At 36.7% G+C, this 20,029-nt stretch overlaps 1 protein-coding gene across 4 annotated transcripts in view; it reads right to left on the bottom strand.

Annotated features, from left to right (window-relative positions):
* Positions 1 to 20,029, bottom strand: part of LAMA4 (laminin subunit alpha 4) — a 147,333-nt gene that overhangs the window by 16,590 nt on the left and 110,714 nt on the right. For all 4 annotated transcript variants that reach the window (XM_019967183.2, XM_070795945.1, XM_019967185.2 and 1 more), the window contains 13 exons: positions 19,550 to 19,689; positions 17,183 to 17,359; positions 16,345 to 16,490; positions 15,739 to 15,901; positions 14,728 to 14,861; positions 14,091 to 14,262; positions 11,023 to 11,154; positions 9,807 to 9,949; positions 7,653 to 7,791; positions 7,062 to 7,199; positions 4,796 to 4,929; positions 3,589 to 3,753; positions 590 to 743 (listed from right to left, as the gene is read on the bottom strand). In XM_019967183.2, coding sequence (XP_019822742.2) covers positions 590 to 743; positions 3,589 to 3,753; positions 4,796 to 4,929; positions 7,062 to 7,199; positions 7,653 to 7,791; positions 9,807 to 9,949; positions 11,023 to 11,154; positions 14,091 to 14,262; positions 14,728 to 14,861; positions 15,739 to 15,901; positions 16,345 to 16,490; positions 17,183 to 17,359; positions 19,550 to 19,689 — 1,937 coding nt within the window. The remainder of the gene's footprint in view (positions 1 to 589; positions 744 to 3,588; positions 3,754 to 4,795; positions 4,930 to 7,061; positions 7,200 to 7,652; positions 7,792 to 9,806; positions 9,950 to 11,022; positions 11,155 to 14,090; positions 14,263 to 14,727; positions 14,862 to 15,738; positions 15,902 to 16,344; positions 16,491 to 17,182; positions 17,360 to 19,549; positions 19,690 to 20,029) is intronic.

Below are 20,029 nucleotides of genomic sequence, written 5' to 3'. Positions count from 1 at the left end.
GAAGGAGTAGGGAGGGTCAGACTGAAAGAATGAGAAGGAATTGGACCTTCATTTGTAATGAAGGCAAATAATGTACATGCTAGGTGTAAAACGAATGAGAGAACAGTCATCAGTGACCGCAATTTAAGACTCAAGATTTTGAATGCCAAGTCACTCTAGTTGATGCCACAGATCAACTGTGGATGTGAGTGGTTAAAAGGAAGGCCAAGGAAGGAAGGAAAACAAGGTAAGATCAGAAACCAATGATTTCTAGGACTGTGACAGAAACTAGAGGCTGTTATGCAACAACAAATGATACTAGAGAATGATCACAGTATATAGTATATATTTTTATATAAAATACAGAGCAATTTTAACCACTGTAATGAAAAGCAGTTGGAAGTAAGAGCAAAAGCTTACTCAAACTGTTTCTTTGGGAATAAGAACTGATACAACAAATCTGGTAAACTGTAATATCAGATACTACAGAAATCATATCTTTCATACAAACACAGTTGCAAATGAGTAAATTCAATAAAGCACCAGTGACTAGAATTGTATGTGTGGAGTAAAAGGGCAATCTAGAAGTTGGCGCAGCATTGTCTTTTACCTTTTTATTCTGATTTGTTTTAGGCTTTGAGGAATTTCTTCCTTTTTTGTGAAGGAGAAACAATGGTGAAGACTCAATGGGACACTCATAAAGAGAAGTGTGGACCTTTTCAGAATACCGCTGGAAATCTTCGACCTCTACATCTCTATCCAACCTGTGTTTGTAACAGAGGAAAGAAAAATCTTAAGAATGTTGTTCAGAATTATATGATGAAACTATGGAAGTCAAAGAACTTTAGCAATTAATGTATGTGTGTGTGTGTGTGTGTGTGTGTGTGTGTATGTGATGGGTCTTTATCCACCAACCACTATCTTAATTAGAACCCTTTAATTGATCATTTAACCAATTAACCAATAACTCTGTGCCTGGCACCAGCACACTCTGACAGATGAACATGTCTTCCCTCACCATGTCCTGGATGATGAGGACCTCATCTGTGTTACTTAATCTGTATTAAATTCCTCCCTTGCATATTTTTGAACTCAGGGGGTTCTCATCATCTTTGTTAAGGATAAAACAACATGGCGGTCTACCGAATTGGAGAAGATATTTGCAAATAATATATCTGATAAGGGGTTAATATAAAAAATACACAAAGAACTCATACAATTCAACATAAAAACCAAACAACTTGATTGAAAAAGGGGGCATAGGACCTAAACAGACATTTCTCCAAAGAAGACATAAAGACAGAAAATAGACACATGAAAAGATGCTTAACATCACTAATCATCAGGAAAATGTAAATCAAAACCACGAAGAGATACCACTCACCTGTCATGATGCCTATCATAAAAAAGACAAGATACAATAAGTGTTAGTGAGGATGCAGAGAAAAGGGAACCCTCACGTTTTGTTGGTAGGAATGTAACTTAGTGCAGCCACTATGGAAAATAGGCTTCTCAAAACATTAAAAATAGGACTACCATATGATCCAGCAATTCCATTGCTGGGTATTTACCAGAAGAAAACAAAAAGACTAATTTGAAAAGATACATGCACCCCCGGTTTCACTGCAGCATTATTTACAACAGCCACAATATGGAAGCAACTTAAGCGCTGACTGACAGATGAAGATGAATGGATAAAGATGGGCTATGTACATGTATATGAAATATTATTTAGCTACGAAAAATGAAATCTTGCCATTTGTGACATGGATGGATCTAGAGGTTAAATGAAATAAGTCAGATGGAGAGAGACTACTATATGATTTCACTTAAAAGTGGAATCTAAAAAACAAACAACAGAACAGGGTCACAGATACAGAGAGCAAATGGGTGGATGCAGAAGGGGAGGTGTGAGTCCAAAATTGGTGAAAAGGATTAAGAGGTAAAAACCTCCACTTATAAATAAGCCATGGGCATCTAATAAAACAACATAAGGAATATAGTCGATAACATTTTAATAACAGTATGGAGAAAGATGGTTAGTAGACTCATCTTGGTGAGTACTTCATATACGCAACTGTCTCCTGAGAAATCTGTATGCGGGTCAAGAAGCAACAGTTATAACTGGATATGGAACAATGGACTGGTTCCAAATTGGGGAAGGAGTACGTCAAGGCTGTATAATGTCACCCTGCTTATTTAACTTATATGCAGAGTATATCATAAGAAATGAATGCCAGGCTAGATGAATCACAAACTGGAATCAAGATTGCTGGGAGAAATAGAAACAACCTCAGATATGCAGATGATACCACTCTAATGGCAGAAAGTAAAGAGTAACTAAAGAACTTCTTGATGAGGGCAAAAGAGAAGAGTGAAAAAGCTGGCTTAAAACTTAACAGTCAAAAAACTAAGATCATGGCATCCAATCCCATCACTTTATGGCAAATAGATGGGGAAAAAGTGGAAGCAGTGACAGATTTTATTTTCTTGGGCTCCAAAATCACTGTGGACGGTGATGGCAGCCATGAAATTAAAAGACGCTTGCTCTTTGGAAGAAAAGCTATGACAAACCTAGACAACATCTGAAAAAGCAGAGACATCATTTTGCTGACAAAGGTCTGTCTAGTCAAAGCTATGGTTTTTTCAGTAGTCATGTATGGATGTGAGAGTTGAACACATAAAGAAGGCTGAGCACCGAAGAATTGATGCTTTTGAATTGTGGAGCTGGAGACGACTCTTGAGAGTCCCTTTGATTGCAAGGAGATCAAACCAGTAGATCCTAAAGGAAATCAACCTTGAATATTCATTGGAAGGACTGATGCTGCAGCTGAAGCTCCAATACTTTGGCCACCTGATGTGAAGAGCCGACTCATTAGAAAAGATCCTGATACTGGGAAAGATTGAAGGCAAAAGGAGAAGGTGGTGGCAGAGGATGAGATGGTTGGATGGCATCACCAACTCAAAGGACGTGAGTATGAGCAAACTCAAGGAGATAACAGAGGACAGAGGAGCCTGGTGTGCTGCAGTCCATGGGGTTGAAAACAGTCAGACCTGACTTAGAGACTGAACAACAATCAGATGTCAAATCACTATGTAGTATACCTGAAACTAACATAATATTGTGCATCAACCAAATTTCAACAAGAGAAAATTAATGAAAAAATAATCATGCATTAAATTAATATAAAAAACTTTCTTAAACCTCTGAGGATGATTTGGGTATGTTCCTCTGTATTGTACCACTGACAGTAAGTACAGAAGTAACCACATTTAACATTCACAGTCTGCTGTATGCCACGTGCTTTATGCACATTATCTCAATTAATCCTCGTAACAAGTTTACCAAGCAGGCCCTATTATTATCTGCATTTTGCAGCTGAAGAAACAAAGGCTTACTTAGCCGATGCCATACAAAAATTAAAAGGCAAAAAACTTACACACAAACCCAAGTGTGTCAGTTTTTCAAGCACATGCAAGCATTTAATTACTACCCTCCTGTGCCCCCAATATTTCATAGTTCTTAGTTTTAGTAAGGTAAATATTTTAATTATCAACTTGAACGTCTTTACTGATCATGCAGATTTATGAATACTAAAAATACTGTACCTGGTAAAGTAGGCATTACTTATACATCCGGTGAAATTAGCATACTGGGGAGTGATGGGTGAGCCGCCGAAGTAGAACTTCTTTTCATCTGCTTGGGTCTGCTCCACTTTCCCTTTGGTAGGGTTCTTACTCCCAAGTCTGCTTTTATCTACTATCAATTCATACCTGTAAGGGAAAAAGCTTTTTTAAGCACTACACAGCTAACGTATTACTTGAGTTCCATTCTAGGTTGTATGTTTTCTCATGGAATTGAGAAATGAAACATTTGGTTAATGATAAGATAACAAGTTGCCAGACTCTTTGTGAGGCTCAGAATAAAATGGATGAATATTTCTATATGCAGAAAAGACTCTCCAAATCATGACCAGAATTTAAATCCACAGAAGCAGGTTCAAATGACTAGTCATCAGTAACTTTTTTTTTTTTGGTGTGGAAAAATCAGAACATAAATCATGGTGATCATTTAATCACATTTGTGGGAAGCTATTTTCATTCTAAAGCACATTGACAGTGATTGGAAATGACGTCTTGAAAAGAACTATTAACATTTTCTTTTAATGGGAAGGCTCCCCAGGAATGGACACAGAATAGTGGCAACAGAAAATATATTGCTTTTGCAGAAAGAATTTTCCTTTTATGAAAGAGAAATACAGTATTACATACTTTAAAGATAAAGTTAAGACTTTTTAAAGTGAAGTTAAAGTGTTAGTCACTCAGTTGTGTCTGACTCTTTGTGACCCCACAGACTGTAGCCACCAGGCTCCTCTGTCCATGGAATTCTCCAGGCAAGTGGGTTGCCATTTCCTTCTCCAAAGACTTTTTAAAATGTGACCATAAATGTAACTTTCTCAATTGTTTAATTAAAACCTAATGAAACCTGTTGTTTGCTAACTTTTTCTATGTACAAAACACTGCACTCCATTTAGTTTAAGTGGTATGTACAGGTACTTCCTTCAAGGATATTATAGCTTATGGTTTCACTGGGAAAATTTTTACATACCTGTTAATTAATTTTATAGTGACTTATTTGGCATGTTTTAAAAATTAACAGCAATTAAAAAAAAAAAGTAAGTTGTTCCTCTACCATTTTTTTTAAACACTAGAAAGGTAATAAGAGATAGTCTACTGTTAGTAGTGGTCCTTGGACGCATTCATGTCCTACAGGTAGAGCCACCTGGTGGAAAGAGTATAAAGTGAGGAGCTATACCTTGCTGGGGAGACGGAGGTGATGATGAAGTGGGACAGCCCATCATTGTACTGCTTATCTGCCGACTGCACCTTGATTCCCTTTACATCCATGATTACGGTGCCATTATTCAGTGAGATGGAGAACATGTCTGACTGAAACGCAAGCACAGGTTTTTTAACAATGGAAGCCAGAAATCCAAAAGGTGGACATGTTTTCAGCATTTACTTATAGAACTGCTTAAAGGAACACACACATGTGAGAGGTTTGCTTGAAAAATAATTTCTATGAACAGCAACAAGGAAATACTCTATTGCCTGGACTGGTATGCTGCTTATAAAATTAGACACATTTCAATGGAAAGAGGAATTTCTTGTGTTTAAACTGAAAATTTCAGGTGATTTTGTCATGCTAAGTAGCTGTTATCCCAGCGTCAGTTACTTTCTTTACTCAAGCAATTCTCTTCTGTCATCAGCCTCACTTTTGAAAAACCAGTATTTTAACTTCCTTGGGGATGTAGTGAGACGACTAGGCAAGAGTTATTTTGCTATTGTGGCTTTTAAAAATGTTTCACTTTCCAGCTGTGGTACATATACACAATGGAATATTACTCAGCTATTAAAAAGAATGCATTTGAATCAGTTCCAATGATGTGGATGAACCTGGAGCCTATTATACAAAGTAAATCAGAAAGAAAAACACCAATACAGTATATTAATGCATATATATGGAATTTAGAAAGATGGTAATAATGACCCCATGTGCGAGACAGCAAAAGAGAGACAGATGTAAAGAACAGTCTTTTGGACTCTGTGGGAGAGGGCGAGGGTGGGATGATTTGGGAGAATGGCATTGAAACATGTATAATATCATATGTGAAATAGATCGCCAGACCAGGCTCGATGCATGAGACAGGGTGCTTAGGGCTGGTGCACTGGGATGACCCTGAGGGATGGGATGGGGAGGGAGGTGGGTGGGGGGTTCAGGATGGGGAACACATTACACCCATGGCTGATTCATGTGAATGAACGGCAAAAACCACCACAATATTGTAAAGTAATTAGCCTCCAAAAAAAAAAAAAAAGAACAGAAAAAAAAAATGTTTCACTTTCCATCTACAGAGGCAGAAAAATTAAAAAATAGCAGAAGTTAACATCTATTTTTCTGAATTTCTTTATTGTTTGGCAATATTCCTTAAAATATTGGCAAAATGATAATCTTCCTTTTCTTCCCCGATATGGGCCTCAATCTCTACAGTTAGCTCTCAACATAAATACTTGAAGGTCACCAAACTTTTATAAAAGTTATTTTATTCTTGACATAGTATATCTTTGTTCAGTTCAGTTCAGTTGCTCAGTTGTGTCCAACTCTTTGTGATCCCAAGGACTGCTACCCATGGACTGTAGCTAAAGTTCTACAGCAAATTAAAAACTATTTCATAAATTGAGTCACACATACTGTATATATACACTGAGGTTCTTAACATATTTTGTGCTATGACTCTTTCAATAGTTTGGTAACACATATGGGCTCCTTCATAAAATATTTTAAAATCACTCAATAAAATATGTAGGAATACAAAGGAAACCAATTATATTGAAATACAGTTTCAAAATACCAAAATGATAAATATGTGATATATATGTACTTCTACATTAAGGCACTAAATAATAAAATCTAGTAGCAGATATAATATGGTATGGGGAGGTAGGAGGGAGGAGGGTTCAGGATGGGGAACACATGTATACCTGTGGCGGATTCATTTTGATATATGGCAAAACCAATACAATATTGTAAAGTTAAAAAATGAAACAAAATTTTTAAAAAAAAGTGAAAGTGAAAAAAAAAGAAGTAGCAATAAACAAAAATGGTATTTTGAGATATATATGACAACTATAACATGGAATGGAAAATACCTTTAATTTCTACTAAAGACAAAATCATAGATACTGCTAATATTACTGTGGTTTGTTGCTGACATTCACAATTCAAGAAAATGCTAAATTTTAATTAGAGAAAATAAAGATTTAATTTTTTCTCACCTAGTTCACAGACCCACTGAATTCTCTTCATGCACTCCTTAGGGAGGTTTATGAAGCCCAGGTTAAAAACTCACATATGATATATTTATAATATTTTACAAACTGTTTGAAATGAGACATTCCATGTGTGTATAGGAGTCAAAATTAATCTGAATTGTAAATTACTTTTAATGTGCTTAGAAGTATTTTTAACAGACAAAACAATTACCACAAAGAAGTTTCCACCACAAAAAACAAATACTTACCCCTGATGCATAATAGAACAGTAATCCATTTGGCTGTAATGTTCGGAAATTAAAACCTCCTTCAAAGCCATCAAAAAAAGATATTTTCTGACTTGAAGCAATGTAACTCTGTCCATTGAAATATGCTCTGCGAGATATCTGTGTGCCAAAGAAAGTATGAATATAGAGTTTGTGATAATTATCAAATGCCTAAAATGTCCATTTCCTACATACCAAAGGCCTTATCTGCTAGCTCCTATATTAATAGTTATGTTTTAATTTCTGGTTTATGCTAGAATTCAGGCCTGTTAGCCTTCCTTCTGTATGCTGCTAACAGATGGGGTTTCAGCTTGCCTACTTCCTCTACTATGAGTGAGTGAAGATGCTCACGTAGCCTCTCTGGGCTTTGGCATTCCAGCCATTGAAGGGTGAAGCAACTGGACAAGTCCAGAGGATTCCCATAAGCCTTTTTAGCTTAATGATCCTTCTGTCTGCTGATGGCAGAAAGGAACCCAAGGTGTACACAGGATCACAGAGAAAAGAGTTTTGTCAGCTTTTAAGAAAGGTAAGGTTCTTGTCTATTTATTAAAAACTTTTTAATTGTGTACTTACAAGAGAGTCTTCTGGGCATCCATAGCCAACTCCCAGGGTTTCTGTCTGTTCTAATAAATTGAAATCTTTCTTTTGGAACTGGAAGCCCTTCATGCATCCTCTGAAGTTGATATCTAGGGGAAGATGTGCTCTTAAGGTCCTGGAAAAGAAAATCAGTCTTTACTGATAGAGCTGTGATGATGATGGTGATAGAGGTGATGATGATGTCACCCAACATATGCAGGATGTAAAATTTGATTTTATTTATAGTTATTTTTAATACCTTTGTAATTATTCACATTTTCATGCTTTCTTTCATAAGTACACAGTAATTTCTAATCTTTGCATACAGAACAGCTTTATTCTGCATGGAGACAATTTGTTTACTTCTTTATAGTTTTCAAGATCCTTTAACTTACATCAGCTCATTTTATCTTTATAACAATTCAGAGAGCTAGATGGTGATGCTATTCTTTCTCTTTTACAGATGATTAATAGGTTCAACCATAATGAATTGACATATGTATAGATCAAAAACTGTGAACTCTTGGCAGTTTCACATGGTTTACCTATAAAATTAAATATTAAGTCTTTTTTTTCCCTATGTCACAAATAGAAAGTTAGGATTTGAACCCAGGTCTTCAGTTGTCCACTAATCCTACTTGAGTCATGAACTCAATTACTTGTCTTACTTGCAACACACTAATCAACCAAGGCTAGAGAAGTTTTCAATGAACGTTGGGACTTTGGAGCAATAGGAAAGTGAGAAATCCTTTAAGATCAAAGATGGCATTTTGCTCAAAACAGTACCCATCACTATGCCTAATAGATAGGAAGTACCCAAGAACATAGTATTGGATACTGAATGAATACAAAGTTAATTCTGAGTAAGTTGCAATGACTTCAATGTATTTTAGATGAACACTGACCAAACTAAGGGGTAACAGTCCCACTGTATTCTGCTCTCACAAGATCATGTCTGGATGACATGCTAATTGATAGATTAAGTTGCACATGTAGCAACCACAATGGTTAAAGATCCCAAGTGCCATGGCTGAAGGAATGAGGATATTTAGTTTGGAAAGGAAGCTTAAAGTTAGGGTCTTATCCCAGAAAAATTAGAATTTCTGGAGAATGACTGTGGGTAGTGATGTTTATAAACATTCTCTAGGTCATTCTAATGAGAACCAGGGTTGAGAGTGACTGGACTGGAATATCAGAATATCTTAATGCTTCTCTCAGTTTAGGATCTCTCATGCTATGAATTGAGTGTAATAAGAGACAGTTGAATTTTTTAATATATCAGAATAATATTTCATTACACTTAATTTGGGTTTCCCAGGCAGCACTAGTGGTAAAGAACCCGCCTGCCAAGGCAGGAGACATAGGTTCTATCCCTGGATTGGGAAGATTCCCTTGAGGAGGGCAGGACCGCTCACTCCAGTATTCATGTGTGGAGAATCCCATGGACAGAGGAACCTGGTGAGCTACTGTCCATAGGGTTGCAAAGAGTTGATACGACTGAAGAGACTTAACATGCACATATACTTCCCTGGTGGCTCAGCAGTAAAGAATCTGCCTGCAAATGCAGGAGACGTAAGTTTGATTTCTGGGTAGAGAAGATCCCCTTTTGGAGGAAATGGCAACTCACTCCAATATTCTTGCCTGGGAAATCTGATAGACAGAAAAGCCTGGCAGGCTACAAACCATGGAGTCACAAAAGAGTCGGACACAACTCATTAACTAAACAACAACAACATATTTAATTCACAACTTCTGGAACAGGCTTAAAATTTTGGTTTACTCTCAGATACTATTTGAGAGTTCAAATAACTCTAAATTAATACTAAAACAAAAGTAAATGGACACAATGCTTCTTTGCTTTCACATATGCTCCACCTTTCTTCTTGTGGATGAGAAATACTGCATTAGACCATGTTCTAAGAGTAACACATAAAGCCTTTTGTAGATCACATTTACCCGATGCTAATTTAAGGGGGTCACAAGGACTGGCTGCACAGGGCACACAGGTGTATGACTGTGTGTGTGCCCTTGCACATGTGCACAGAAGTAGTAGGTGGGAAGGCTCAAACACTTACTACACTTCTTCTGGATGTGGAGTCCTCAGCCCAGCGCATTAGGAACAAACAGCTTAACAAGGACAAAAAAGCTTACCTTGATTGTAAGATTTCTGGGGGAGCTCCTCCTATGTATATGTCTGTAAAAGGTATCTTCATCTTTTCATTATCCATGCTCTTGACATGTCGTCTGTCAACTACCAAAATCATTTTCTTATCATTGTGGTAAATGATTGAGATCTGGGAGAAATAATACATAATAAGTCCTGATCATTGCTTAACAATCAGCTTTTTGAAGACTGCTATGTATTTTAATTATTTAATAATAATTTAATTATTATTCATAATTATTTAATTATGTTGTAACAGCTGGGCTTCCAGGATCTTATGCTTATTTGTTTACAAAATGGGCAATAGGTCTTCCTTCCTTACTCACAGACATGAAAACTCTTAGTCATATTACCAGAAGTTCCCATTTGCTGGAGAAGGATTCCATATGGATTCACAGCTAGCCCAAGAAAAATTCTGTTATGAGATCAACTTTTTAATTAATATTTTGCTCCTTTGAGGGGATTCAGGAAAAAAGTGTAAACAGATGATTTCTGTTGCCAGATGTCATTTTTTGGTGACACAATAAGCTTTAATGAATGTGGGAAAATTCTAGTCAGAGAAATAGTTAAAATATTCTTCTGTTGTAAACCACCCTCATGAAGGCTATGGACTTTGAACTGAAAAGAGAAATATAGCCTCTACTCTGCATTTTAGTTTAACTTAGACAATACTGTGACTTCTACATATTTTATTAAAGTATAGATTTAAAGTAGTTGTTAGTAAAAACAGATGAAATATCAGTATACTGCACATCTATTTCAAGACAGATGAGCATTCTCTGTGGGTTCTCATTTATAAGAAAACCTGTGTTACTATTTTCTAAGTTTCAGGGAAAAGGTTTAAAAAGGAAATTCTTCACTTATATCTACTCTTTTGATATTTAATGGGACTCAAGGAAAAAGCAAAAACAAAATGGCTTTATATCTACATTCTCATTGTCAACAAAGGAGTCTTTTGATCAATGAAGCAATTAAAATGTATCTTCACTGACTCTTTTACTGGAAACTCCAATATGATAAAAATGTCCACTCTTTTGAAGCAAATGTTATCCTGGAGTTGAGTATATGAGGGCCTTTCATTGGTTTTTATATGCGAAAGTGTTCATTTTAATTACTTTCTCACCTATCTCATTTGACCACGCGATTAGATCAATAGATCCAAATATAAATAAAACAACACATTCAAACTGCAATGATCAGTACCTCATGGTATTTTGCATCATTAATTTGAGCTTTCTTTAATGTGTCTTCAAGATGCACAGGGCCGTTGCTAAATCCAAAGTCATAGAACACATGTAGGTAACCACTGCGCATTTCCAAGCTGAAAAACATACTCTGTGGAGAAGAAAAAAAAGCTGTAGACATGAGAGTCTGCTATTATGAAAGAGCAGGTTTAGCTGAATTTGAGAAATAACAGTACACTCTCTATTATTGAAACTGTCTGAAGACTACAGAAGTCTCATTAAATTCTTACTATGAAATAAAAATCACAACTACATTCAGATCAGCAGTTACATCTAATATACCAAAGTTTTAATATTCACACACAATTTAAAACAATTATCTTCTACTGTTTTTACTTGTGAATTAATGAAAATTTAAATTTACCTTATTGATTTTTAACAATCTTGAAAACAGAGTACTATAGGCCATATGTATTCAACAGCCCTATTTTAAGGCAATGTTTGAAAGTTGTAACAGGCCAACAGATGTGACTACATTTCATTTTTAAGGGCAAAATTGGTACCACTGAAAAATAATTCCAAGGTATACTGAAAAGAATCTTGGAAAATTATCAGTAAATACAGATAAAAGGAAAAGAAGGCCCACTTCTGTAACACTGGATTTACATAAATAAACATGGAATTATTATGCACTTAGATCACATGATATTCAACAACCAAAGTAATTCTATAACACTCAAGTAATTTACTGGTCAGGCTTGCTTGTTTTAGAAGATAGTTCATAGACACAAGAATTCAGTGGATATGAAGAATAAAGTATTATGGTTGTTGTTCAGTTGCTAAGTCGTGTCCGACTCCCCAACCCTAACTATCTCCTGGAGTTTGTTCACGTTTATGTTCATTGAGGTGGTGATGGTAAAGTCCCAATTTCACTGAAAGTGATCTCTTGGACAGAGTTTATATACTCCTAAGAATGTGGTACACAATCCACTGGGGGATAGAAAGAAAACATTTCAACTTCTATTTATACTCATTTTAAAACTCTAAAATAGAGAAGCCAACTTTTAATATTTAATACATAGATTTACTGTGGACCTTCATTTTCTCCTTTGAGTGGGTTTTCAAAGGATTCAGATTCACACTTTGAGAATGAAGTTCCACACTTGAAGGTGGGCCACGGCCCACTCTGCACTGATTTCTTTGTGTTTAGCCTATTACACGGAGAAGGCAGTGGCACCCAACTCCAGTGCTCTTGCCTGGAAAATCCCATGGATGGAGGAGCCTGGTAGGCTGCAGTCCATGGGGTTGCTAAGAGTTGGACACGACTGAGCGACTTCACTTTCACTTTTCACTTTCATGCATTGGAGAAGGAAATGGCAACCCACTCCGGTGTTCTTGCCTGGAGAATCCCAGGGACAGAGGAGCCTGGTGGGCTGCCGTCTCTGGGGTCACACAGAGTCGGACACGACTATAGTGACGCAGCAGCAGCAGCCTATTACAATTACTGCAGTTATGGGTACCTGGTTACATGGATTTATGAATAAGGCCACTTAATAATAGAATATTTATAATGATTTTCTACTGAAATATTGTGATGTGAAAATATTCTGAGACACATAGATATTTTCAGATTAATTCCTATAAATTACTAAAAATGTGGTCAAATTTTGAGAGCATTACACATTTGCTTTATAAAATGAATTATTCTAAACTTACTGACTTTTATTTGTGATGACAAATGTCTTTTAGTAGTATGAACCCCCCTAGCTACTTAAAAAATATACTTGATCTGTTGCTTCAAGGTAGGGACATTATAACAATGAAGGAGAAACTATTTTGGTGGGGAAGAAAGTTGTACTCTGGAGAGATGGTTTTTAAAAAAAAAATCTGAAAAATTTTCTACTGTTAAGTAAATTTGCTGATGAAAACAATGTAATTTTTCATGTTTTTATGTACTACCATAAAAACTCTCATATCTACTCTACTAAAACTTTTCTGGGAAAAAATAAGTTGTTTTTTTTTTTTTAAAGTTTAAAAGTTTTTCAAATGAAGATTTTTAATGGTCTTGAATTCTTCTGTTGAAGTTTACAAAATGATATACTATCTGATTAGCTTCTAAGAACTGACATCAGGGAAGATGAAAATGTGCCAGCCATTTTCAAAGACAACTTCTGCCAATCAGTGAATGAAATAATAATGATATCATGATTTACTAAGCATAGCCAATGATATACTTCCTACTTTTTTTTAATATGAGTTATCTTGTCTAGTTATGATAGCCAATAAAACCCAGTACTAGAATAAACTAGACTCATGATAAGACTTTAGTATCACAAAGAATTTAATGTGACTTTAAAAATACTTTAACATATTTAATTACATTGTTCTCACTAACACTACCATTAATAATTTTTGTGTCACTAGCAAAATAAAAATAAATTTTTAAACTTCTTTGTATTCTTGCCTGGAGAATCTCATGAACAGAGGAGCCTGGAGGGCTACTATCCATGGGGTCACAAGAATTGGACACGACTTAGTGGCTAAACCACTACCACCATTTTACATTTGCATTTATTTCAACATTTTATATTTATATAAATTATATTTCTCCTAGTTTTGAATATTATATTCATATATAGTATGTGTATATCATTAATAAAGAAATGCATATATATATATACACACACATATGTTAAGCATTCAAACTCTTTTTTAACTGATTAGGGCATATGATTTAAAAAGTAAGTGCTAAATTTCTGTAGACATATACAAAGAGTTGGACACCACTGAGTGACTGAACTGATGCTCATTTAGATCTTGGTGCTGATTTTCATCAAAGTTCTCTTAGTTTATTGAATGTATTATATTTAATATACATCTAAAAATATAGTGCAGGGAAATGCCATTTCATGGCTGCTTTTACTTACTGCTGACATCATGTCCCTGCAGGAAAAGAAAACCAATTTTTCTCTATAAACTAAACCTTCAGCTTTATTGCATGACACACTCAACTTGGGAAGGTTCCTAGAAACACAAATGGTGGAAAGTAAAGGCAGTAAGGGAGAAGATGTAGGACTTTCTACTCACTCCATTGACCATGAGGAGCACGAGGCCATTGTCAGCTGGTGTTCTGACTTCGATGTCAAAGCGAGTCACCTGACCAAACTTCCCTCTCCTTGTGATATCCCTCACTATGGCATAACTAGAGCCATCGAAGAAATAGCTGGCAGCCCGACTCTGCGTAAAGGCCAGTTTGTCTCTGAAATAAAAATGCGAGGATCATATAAACATGACAGTATCTGTTATGCTTTCAAATGAGGTTCTTTTCAACCCATTCTCATGACATTTCCCATGGGTCTTATAGCATTTAAATGAAGTCCTGATGTCTGCATGTGAGACATAAAGAAGCATTTAAAAAAAACTGTCTGTGATGGATTTTTTTTCTTAGCATCCTGTGTGCTAAGATAACAGAAGGTTCTAGTGAGACCCTAGTTTCTGTAATCCAAAACCAAAGCTGCAATTTAGGAGTTTAACTTTTTAAAAATTGTGCATGCTCGTTATGATAGAGAAGAACTGAAAAGTTGTTTACATGCATGACTATTAAGCAGTTTCAAAATTCGTTTTCCCCAAGAAAAGACTGAAAACCTGAGTATTGACCCACACTTGTCCTATTTGCAGTTCTTGCATAGCCACCAAATTTTCAGTGCTCTTAGCATGCTCTTACCTGGCACAGGGCACTGATTTGGAGGGGTCCATATTATAGATGTGCTTAAAGTTGTACAAGCTGATCACATCATTATTCAAAGTGGCCAATTCCAGGCAGCCAACAAAGCCAGGCAGGTTTAAGCTAGCAGGGAGCTGTGAAACAAAGTGAAGTCAATTCTCCCATGACTACATTCCATCTAGTCCACACAGATCAGGCTGGGAGACAAAGGTCAAGGGGACCTTCCCATTGACAGAAATATCATTCTAGACCTGAGTTTGTGTCTATTCTATGTTAAACCATTCAGATATAGAATGATTGTTCAGTTGTTCCTATCTTAGCAGAGAGGGTGTGGGTTTACTGAGCATATACTATGTGCCAGTCACTCGCCTGACAATGGATTCATGACCAAAGTCCATCCTCACACTAGCTCCATGAGGTAGGTATTCCTGTCCTCAGATAGAGAGAAAGTAAATCTCAGAGAAGTTCAATATTGTGCCTCTAACTAGTGAGTAATAGTTCTGCACCTGAAATTGTAGATCAACTCCTTATCTTCTTGGGCCCTTCCTGAATCTGCCCTTCATCAGGTCTCATCTGTCTCCCTAGATCCTACCCCCTCCCACATCCCAGGTATTTCATTTCCTGCTTGTGTATCAGCTGGAATAACTGAGTTTTTGAAACTGTCATCTGTACACCTGAAGACTAGCTATAAACCTACAAGGTACAGGCATTCTTGCAGTAGGTCGGGTAATATTAATTATAAATGCAGGTAACAGGATGAAACACATTTGATATTCAAGTTTTAGCTATAGCATGAAAGTATTTGACACTATGAAAATATATGTAGCAGAGATCAGATTTACACAGCATATTTACAGACCCTGATTCAGAATTCTACCACCCACTGACCTAAACTCTGTTTTTAATGTATCAAGGTTTCCAATCAACCCCGAGTCACTGTAGGTGTTATGGACTTCTAAAAACAATCATTGTAGATTTGCAATTAAGTAAAAATATGGCTGGATAGCTCACCTTGAAGTTTGATGGCACGCCCCCAACATAAAACACAGTATCTTCGGGATCCAGATCCAACAGGGAGTCATCTCCAGCAAATTCTCCCTTTTTAATAAACTTTTCCTCTGCAGTGCTACTTAGACTTGGGACTGTTAAAAACACCTTTCCATGTTTTCCTACCCTGTTCAGATAAAGAATTTTCACTCCTTAGTATCCAGATAATTTGTATAAAATATGTGTTTTTTTTTTTTTTTTAATGTCAAAATGTGAAAATCCCTTCATCACAGACTTGGTGACTTGATTTTGTCATTTTTGTAAGCATTTACATAATGTCAACAATCAATGGGAAGGGGAAAAACCACAGTCCACCTTGGAACTGGATTTGTGGATTGGCCAGATTAAAAAAAAACAATTAATAATCAGATTTCTATTTAGAAGTAATGACTATTTTTTCTAATTTTTTGTTTTCTACCAAGGTACTTGTGAAGAAATACATAAATAATGGAAGAAAGAGGAGCAACATCCACAGAAAGACTGTGTATATGTATCTGTGTGTGCGTGAGTGCATTCAACAGATTTCTTACAAAATGTGCAGATCAGCCCTGCATCATGGATTCACTTTACCTTTCAATCTTGACAATGCTGAAGTAAGCAGGCCAGGTACTGACAGGCTTCGAGTCCAAGGGAATCTCTACATCCTTAGTTCCCAAATTATAAACGTACACCAGGTTGTCATTTTTGATTGCAAGACCCATGTACTCTTTTTTGGCCTGAAATGTTAAGAAGTCTTGTAAATAAAATTTATATGAATGAATATCATTTTTGTTCTCATTTCTTTAAAGGACAATTAGCAATCTAAATGTTTGGCTGTCTATAAGGCATATCTGGCTTGAATTATTACCAGAGTGCCTGTTAGACTGGGCAGCGCCTCCTTCTTTCCAGCCTCCCTATGGCTGCATCAGTGTGAAGCCCCTGCCCACTACCCACCCCCACCACACCCCTCTGTGCCTGTCTAAGTATACCCTGGACAGGAAGGCAAGCAACTCTGGGCTTGTGGACATTTGATGGCTGCCCGGAAGGTGCTAACCTTGTTTCATTAATCTGGAAATATAATGCTGCCTGCCAATACCGACTGCTGTATACCTTCAAGCAGGGTTCAGCATTAAATATAGTAAGTCTCTGTACTCTGGATGTCTTTGAAATGCAGCATTCAGACTCCTGAGTTTGCAGTGTGAGGGTGATATGAGGAAACCACAGAAATATCCCCCACAGAGGAAGAATTACCTGTCCCACACAAAGAAGGAATTGCTACTTTAGTCTTGGCCTTCTGATCTACACCTTCTGAGGTGCTAGAATGGGAATTTTGTTTGTTTGCACAGGTAGTTTTTTTTTTTGAGGCAAGAGAAAAGCACTTATCTTTCCTTTTAATGTAATTCCATCTTGTAAAACCACTTGCTCTTACGTTTTTGCTTCCGAGGTACAGGATGAACTGATCTGCAGTCACAGCCAGTTCCGACTGCTTCACAGGAGGAGGCTTCATGTACAGGCTCAGAGATGTAAAGGTCTTTAAGTCATCCATGCTGGCTCTGGGGTGCACCTCGACTGCTGACTGGCCATCAAACATCATGGAGACTTGGATCTGAAGTTAGAAAATTATTTCATTAAAGCGCAGCAGTACAGAAATGGGCATAGTGCTTTCCCATGGTTCTCAGTGGGCTTCCCTCATTTCTTAGTCGGTCTCTGAGCTTTACTCATGACCTCCAAGCCTTTGTTTACTTATGTCCTTATCTTGTTGGAGAAAGGATATAAAGAAGATAATACAGCTTAAATTTAAAGCTAGGTGAAAGAAAAAGGCAAAACAAAAAGGCAACAAAGTAGGTCTAAGAATGAGGGTAAATATGAATTCCACAATGAACTACCTATTTGGTTAAAGTGAACTAAACAGCTTGAAAGGATACTTTGTTATACAATTCACAAGGCCCATAAATTTAACAACTAACTGATCAGGAGAATAATAACTAATCTTGGGTTCTAATACAGCTAGGACCTTCTCCCTAGGGTCTTCAAAAGAGGAGCGCTGGTGAGGCTGTGAGCAGTATCCTAGACCATGTTTAGACAGTTGGGAGGGGTCTAGACTCAGCTTCTAAGTCTTATATGAGGTCTTGAAATCTGGCTCTACCACTTACTAGCTGTGGAACCATGAGCAAATCACTTAAACCTGCAGTTTCCTCATCGTTAAATGAGGACAAAAGATTTGTTAAGAGGATGAAACAAGGTAACTATAAAGTGTTTTCCAGTGTCTGGCTCTATCATAATAACTGTAATGATGACTTCATTAAGACATTCCTTATAATAATCCTTAGAAAGGCATCACAATGAAGCACAATTCAGAAAATGCATTTCTAAGAGGCCCAATATGACATGCCGACCTGGTCTGATTCAAGGTGATTTTCAGAATATTCAGAAGTGTAAGGACTGTGTATATTCATGCCATTATGCAAATATTTATGAATAATTAGATATATTACATCAATTGACTAATATTAATTTAGTTAATATTGATGGCCAGTGAGTTCACGATTATATTTCCAAGTGCCTAAAGTGCAGCTGTCCTATGTGGCCAGTTGAGAAGAATACAATACATCTTAGTAAATAATCAAGTAGTATATGGGGTTAAAGTCTGTAAAAATTGAGAGTTTGAAAAGATATCTATCTGTATTAGAAAGCATCTCCCTTTGGGGAGCTGTGTGGGTTCCCCAAGGCATTGCCAGGACTTTCTTCAGAAAATGGTTTTAGGTGATTAAGGCTCCTAAATTCTACTCCATAGAAATAAAAGTACCAGAAGGCATTCACAGAAACCTAGCTTTGGAAATGCCATTTACTGACAATAAATCTTTTTTGAAATGTTCTCCAAGGTATCTAAAAGGTGATTTGTGGCGTAGGGCTAATTACCATATATTATTTAAAAGTTGGGTATATTTAGCAGTAATAATTTCCTTCATTACAAAACAGTTGATTTCCAGTTCTTAATTCTGTCCATAATTAGGGCCAATAGTCTGTTCAGGTTGACTCGCAATTGAGAAAATAAAACCATACAATTTGGTTGTTAAAAAAATCATGGTGGTCTATAAATGAATAAAAAACAAATTAGAAAAGGGGCCAAGAACAAGCCCTGTTGTGCCACAGTGAAAATGTTGATTGTTGTGTTAGGATATTTCCTATCACTGCTGGCACTAGTTACGGTGTTGTATTGCTTCTGTGTAGCATGTCAGAATGGGGGCTTTGTTGAAATTGTTCAGTTTAGCTGCTATGTGTTATGCCTGTGGAGAGGTCAGTAAAAGTTTCATATCATCTGTGCTGTGCCAGAGAATTCTTTGAAAAGGCAAATGGGCAAGAATATTGCATTTAGTAATTACATAAATATAGCTGTTAGGATAATGAATAGCAATAGTAAAATGGAGTCTTTAATTGGGGTTGGCCTTCTTTGTTTCCTTTTGCTCTATGAGCTATGTTGACTAGGCTAAATGTATACCTCTGAATCTTGGCTACCCATTAAGAATCACTGAGGAGCTTCAAAAAAAACAAAAAAAAACACACAGGTTTTGAGCCCTCATCTAGAGAGCCCGATTATTGCTTTATGGTTGGGACCAGGAATTGGTTTGGTTTTCAAATCTCCTCGCTGAGTCTAATGAACAGATGGAGCTGAGAACTATCAAGCTGGATAATACAGTAGAAAGTTCCCAGCTCTGGAAGCTGCCCAAGGATCTAAGCTCAGCCTCACGCTGTCCTTATCACCGAGTGACTGATAATGACTCTTTTCACTGGTTACCTTGCTGGCAACACTTCTGGTCTGAGCAATGAGCTCTCGGATCCTTTGGATGCTGGCGGAAACATTGCTTGCAGGCCGCTTCTGTTCTACCGTACGAAGCTGATCCAGGAGCTGAGGGACAACCTCTGTCAGGTTTCCAACTGTGGTTAATAAAAATGAATCATTTGAGTAGATATCTCAGTAGTTAAGTCTATTTCAGCAATCAGGTGAAGAGATAACAAATGCATGGTTATTTCTGGTAGAACTATAAGAAACTAATTTTATAAGAAAATAATGAAACTATATTTAATTCTAAAAAATTAATAGTTAAGTCCAAAGCATAATCAGTTTCTATCCTGCAATGTTTACAATACATATTGATCTATAAATTGTATGCAGAGCAAGCTGATATACAATGTACATTTCTAAAGGGTGGGACCCATGACAAGTACACAGATGTTTCACTAAAGAGCACAAGCTCTGCTTACATTTCTAACTGAT

The sequence above is a fragment of the Bos indicus genome, chromosome 9 (assembly GCF_029378745.1).
Source record: "Bos indicus isolate NIAB-ARS_2022 breed Sahiwal x Tharparkar chromosome 9, NIAB-ARS_B.indTharparkar_mat_pri_1.0, whole genome shotgun sequence".
Lineage (NCBI taxonomy): Eukaryota > Metazoa > Chordata > Mammalia > Artiodactyla > Bovidae > Bos > Bos indicus.
The sequence above is the reverse complement of the archived record's forward strand: the minus strand, read 5'-3'. Positions and strand labels throughout refer to the sequence as shown.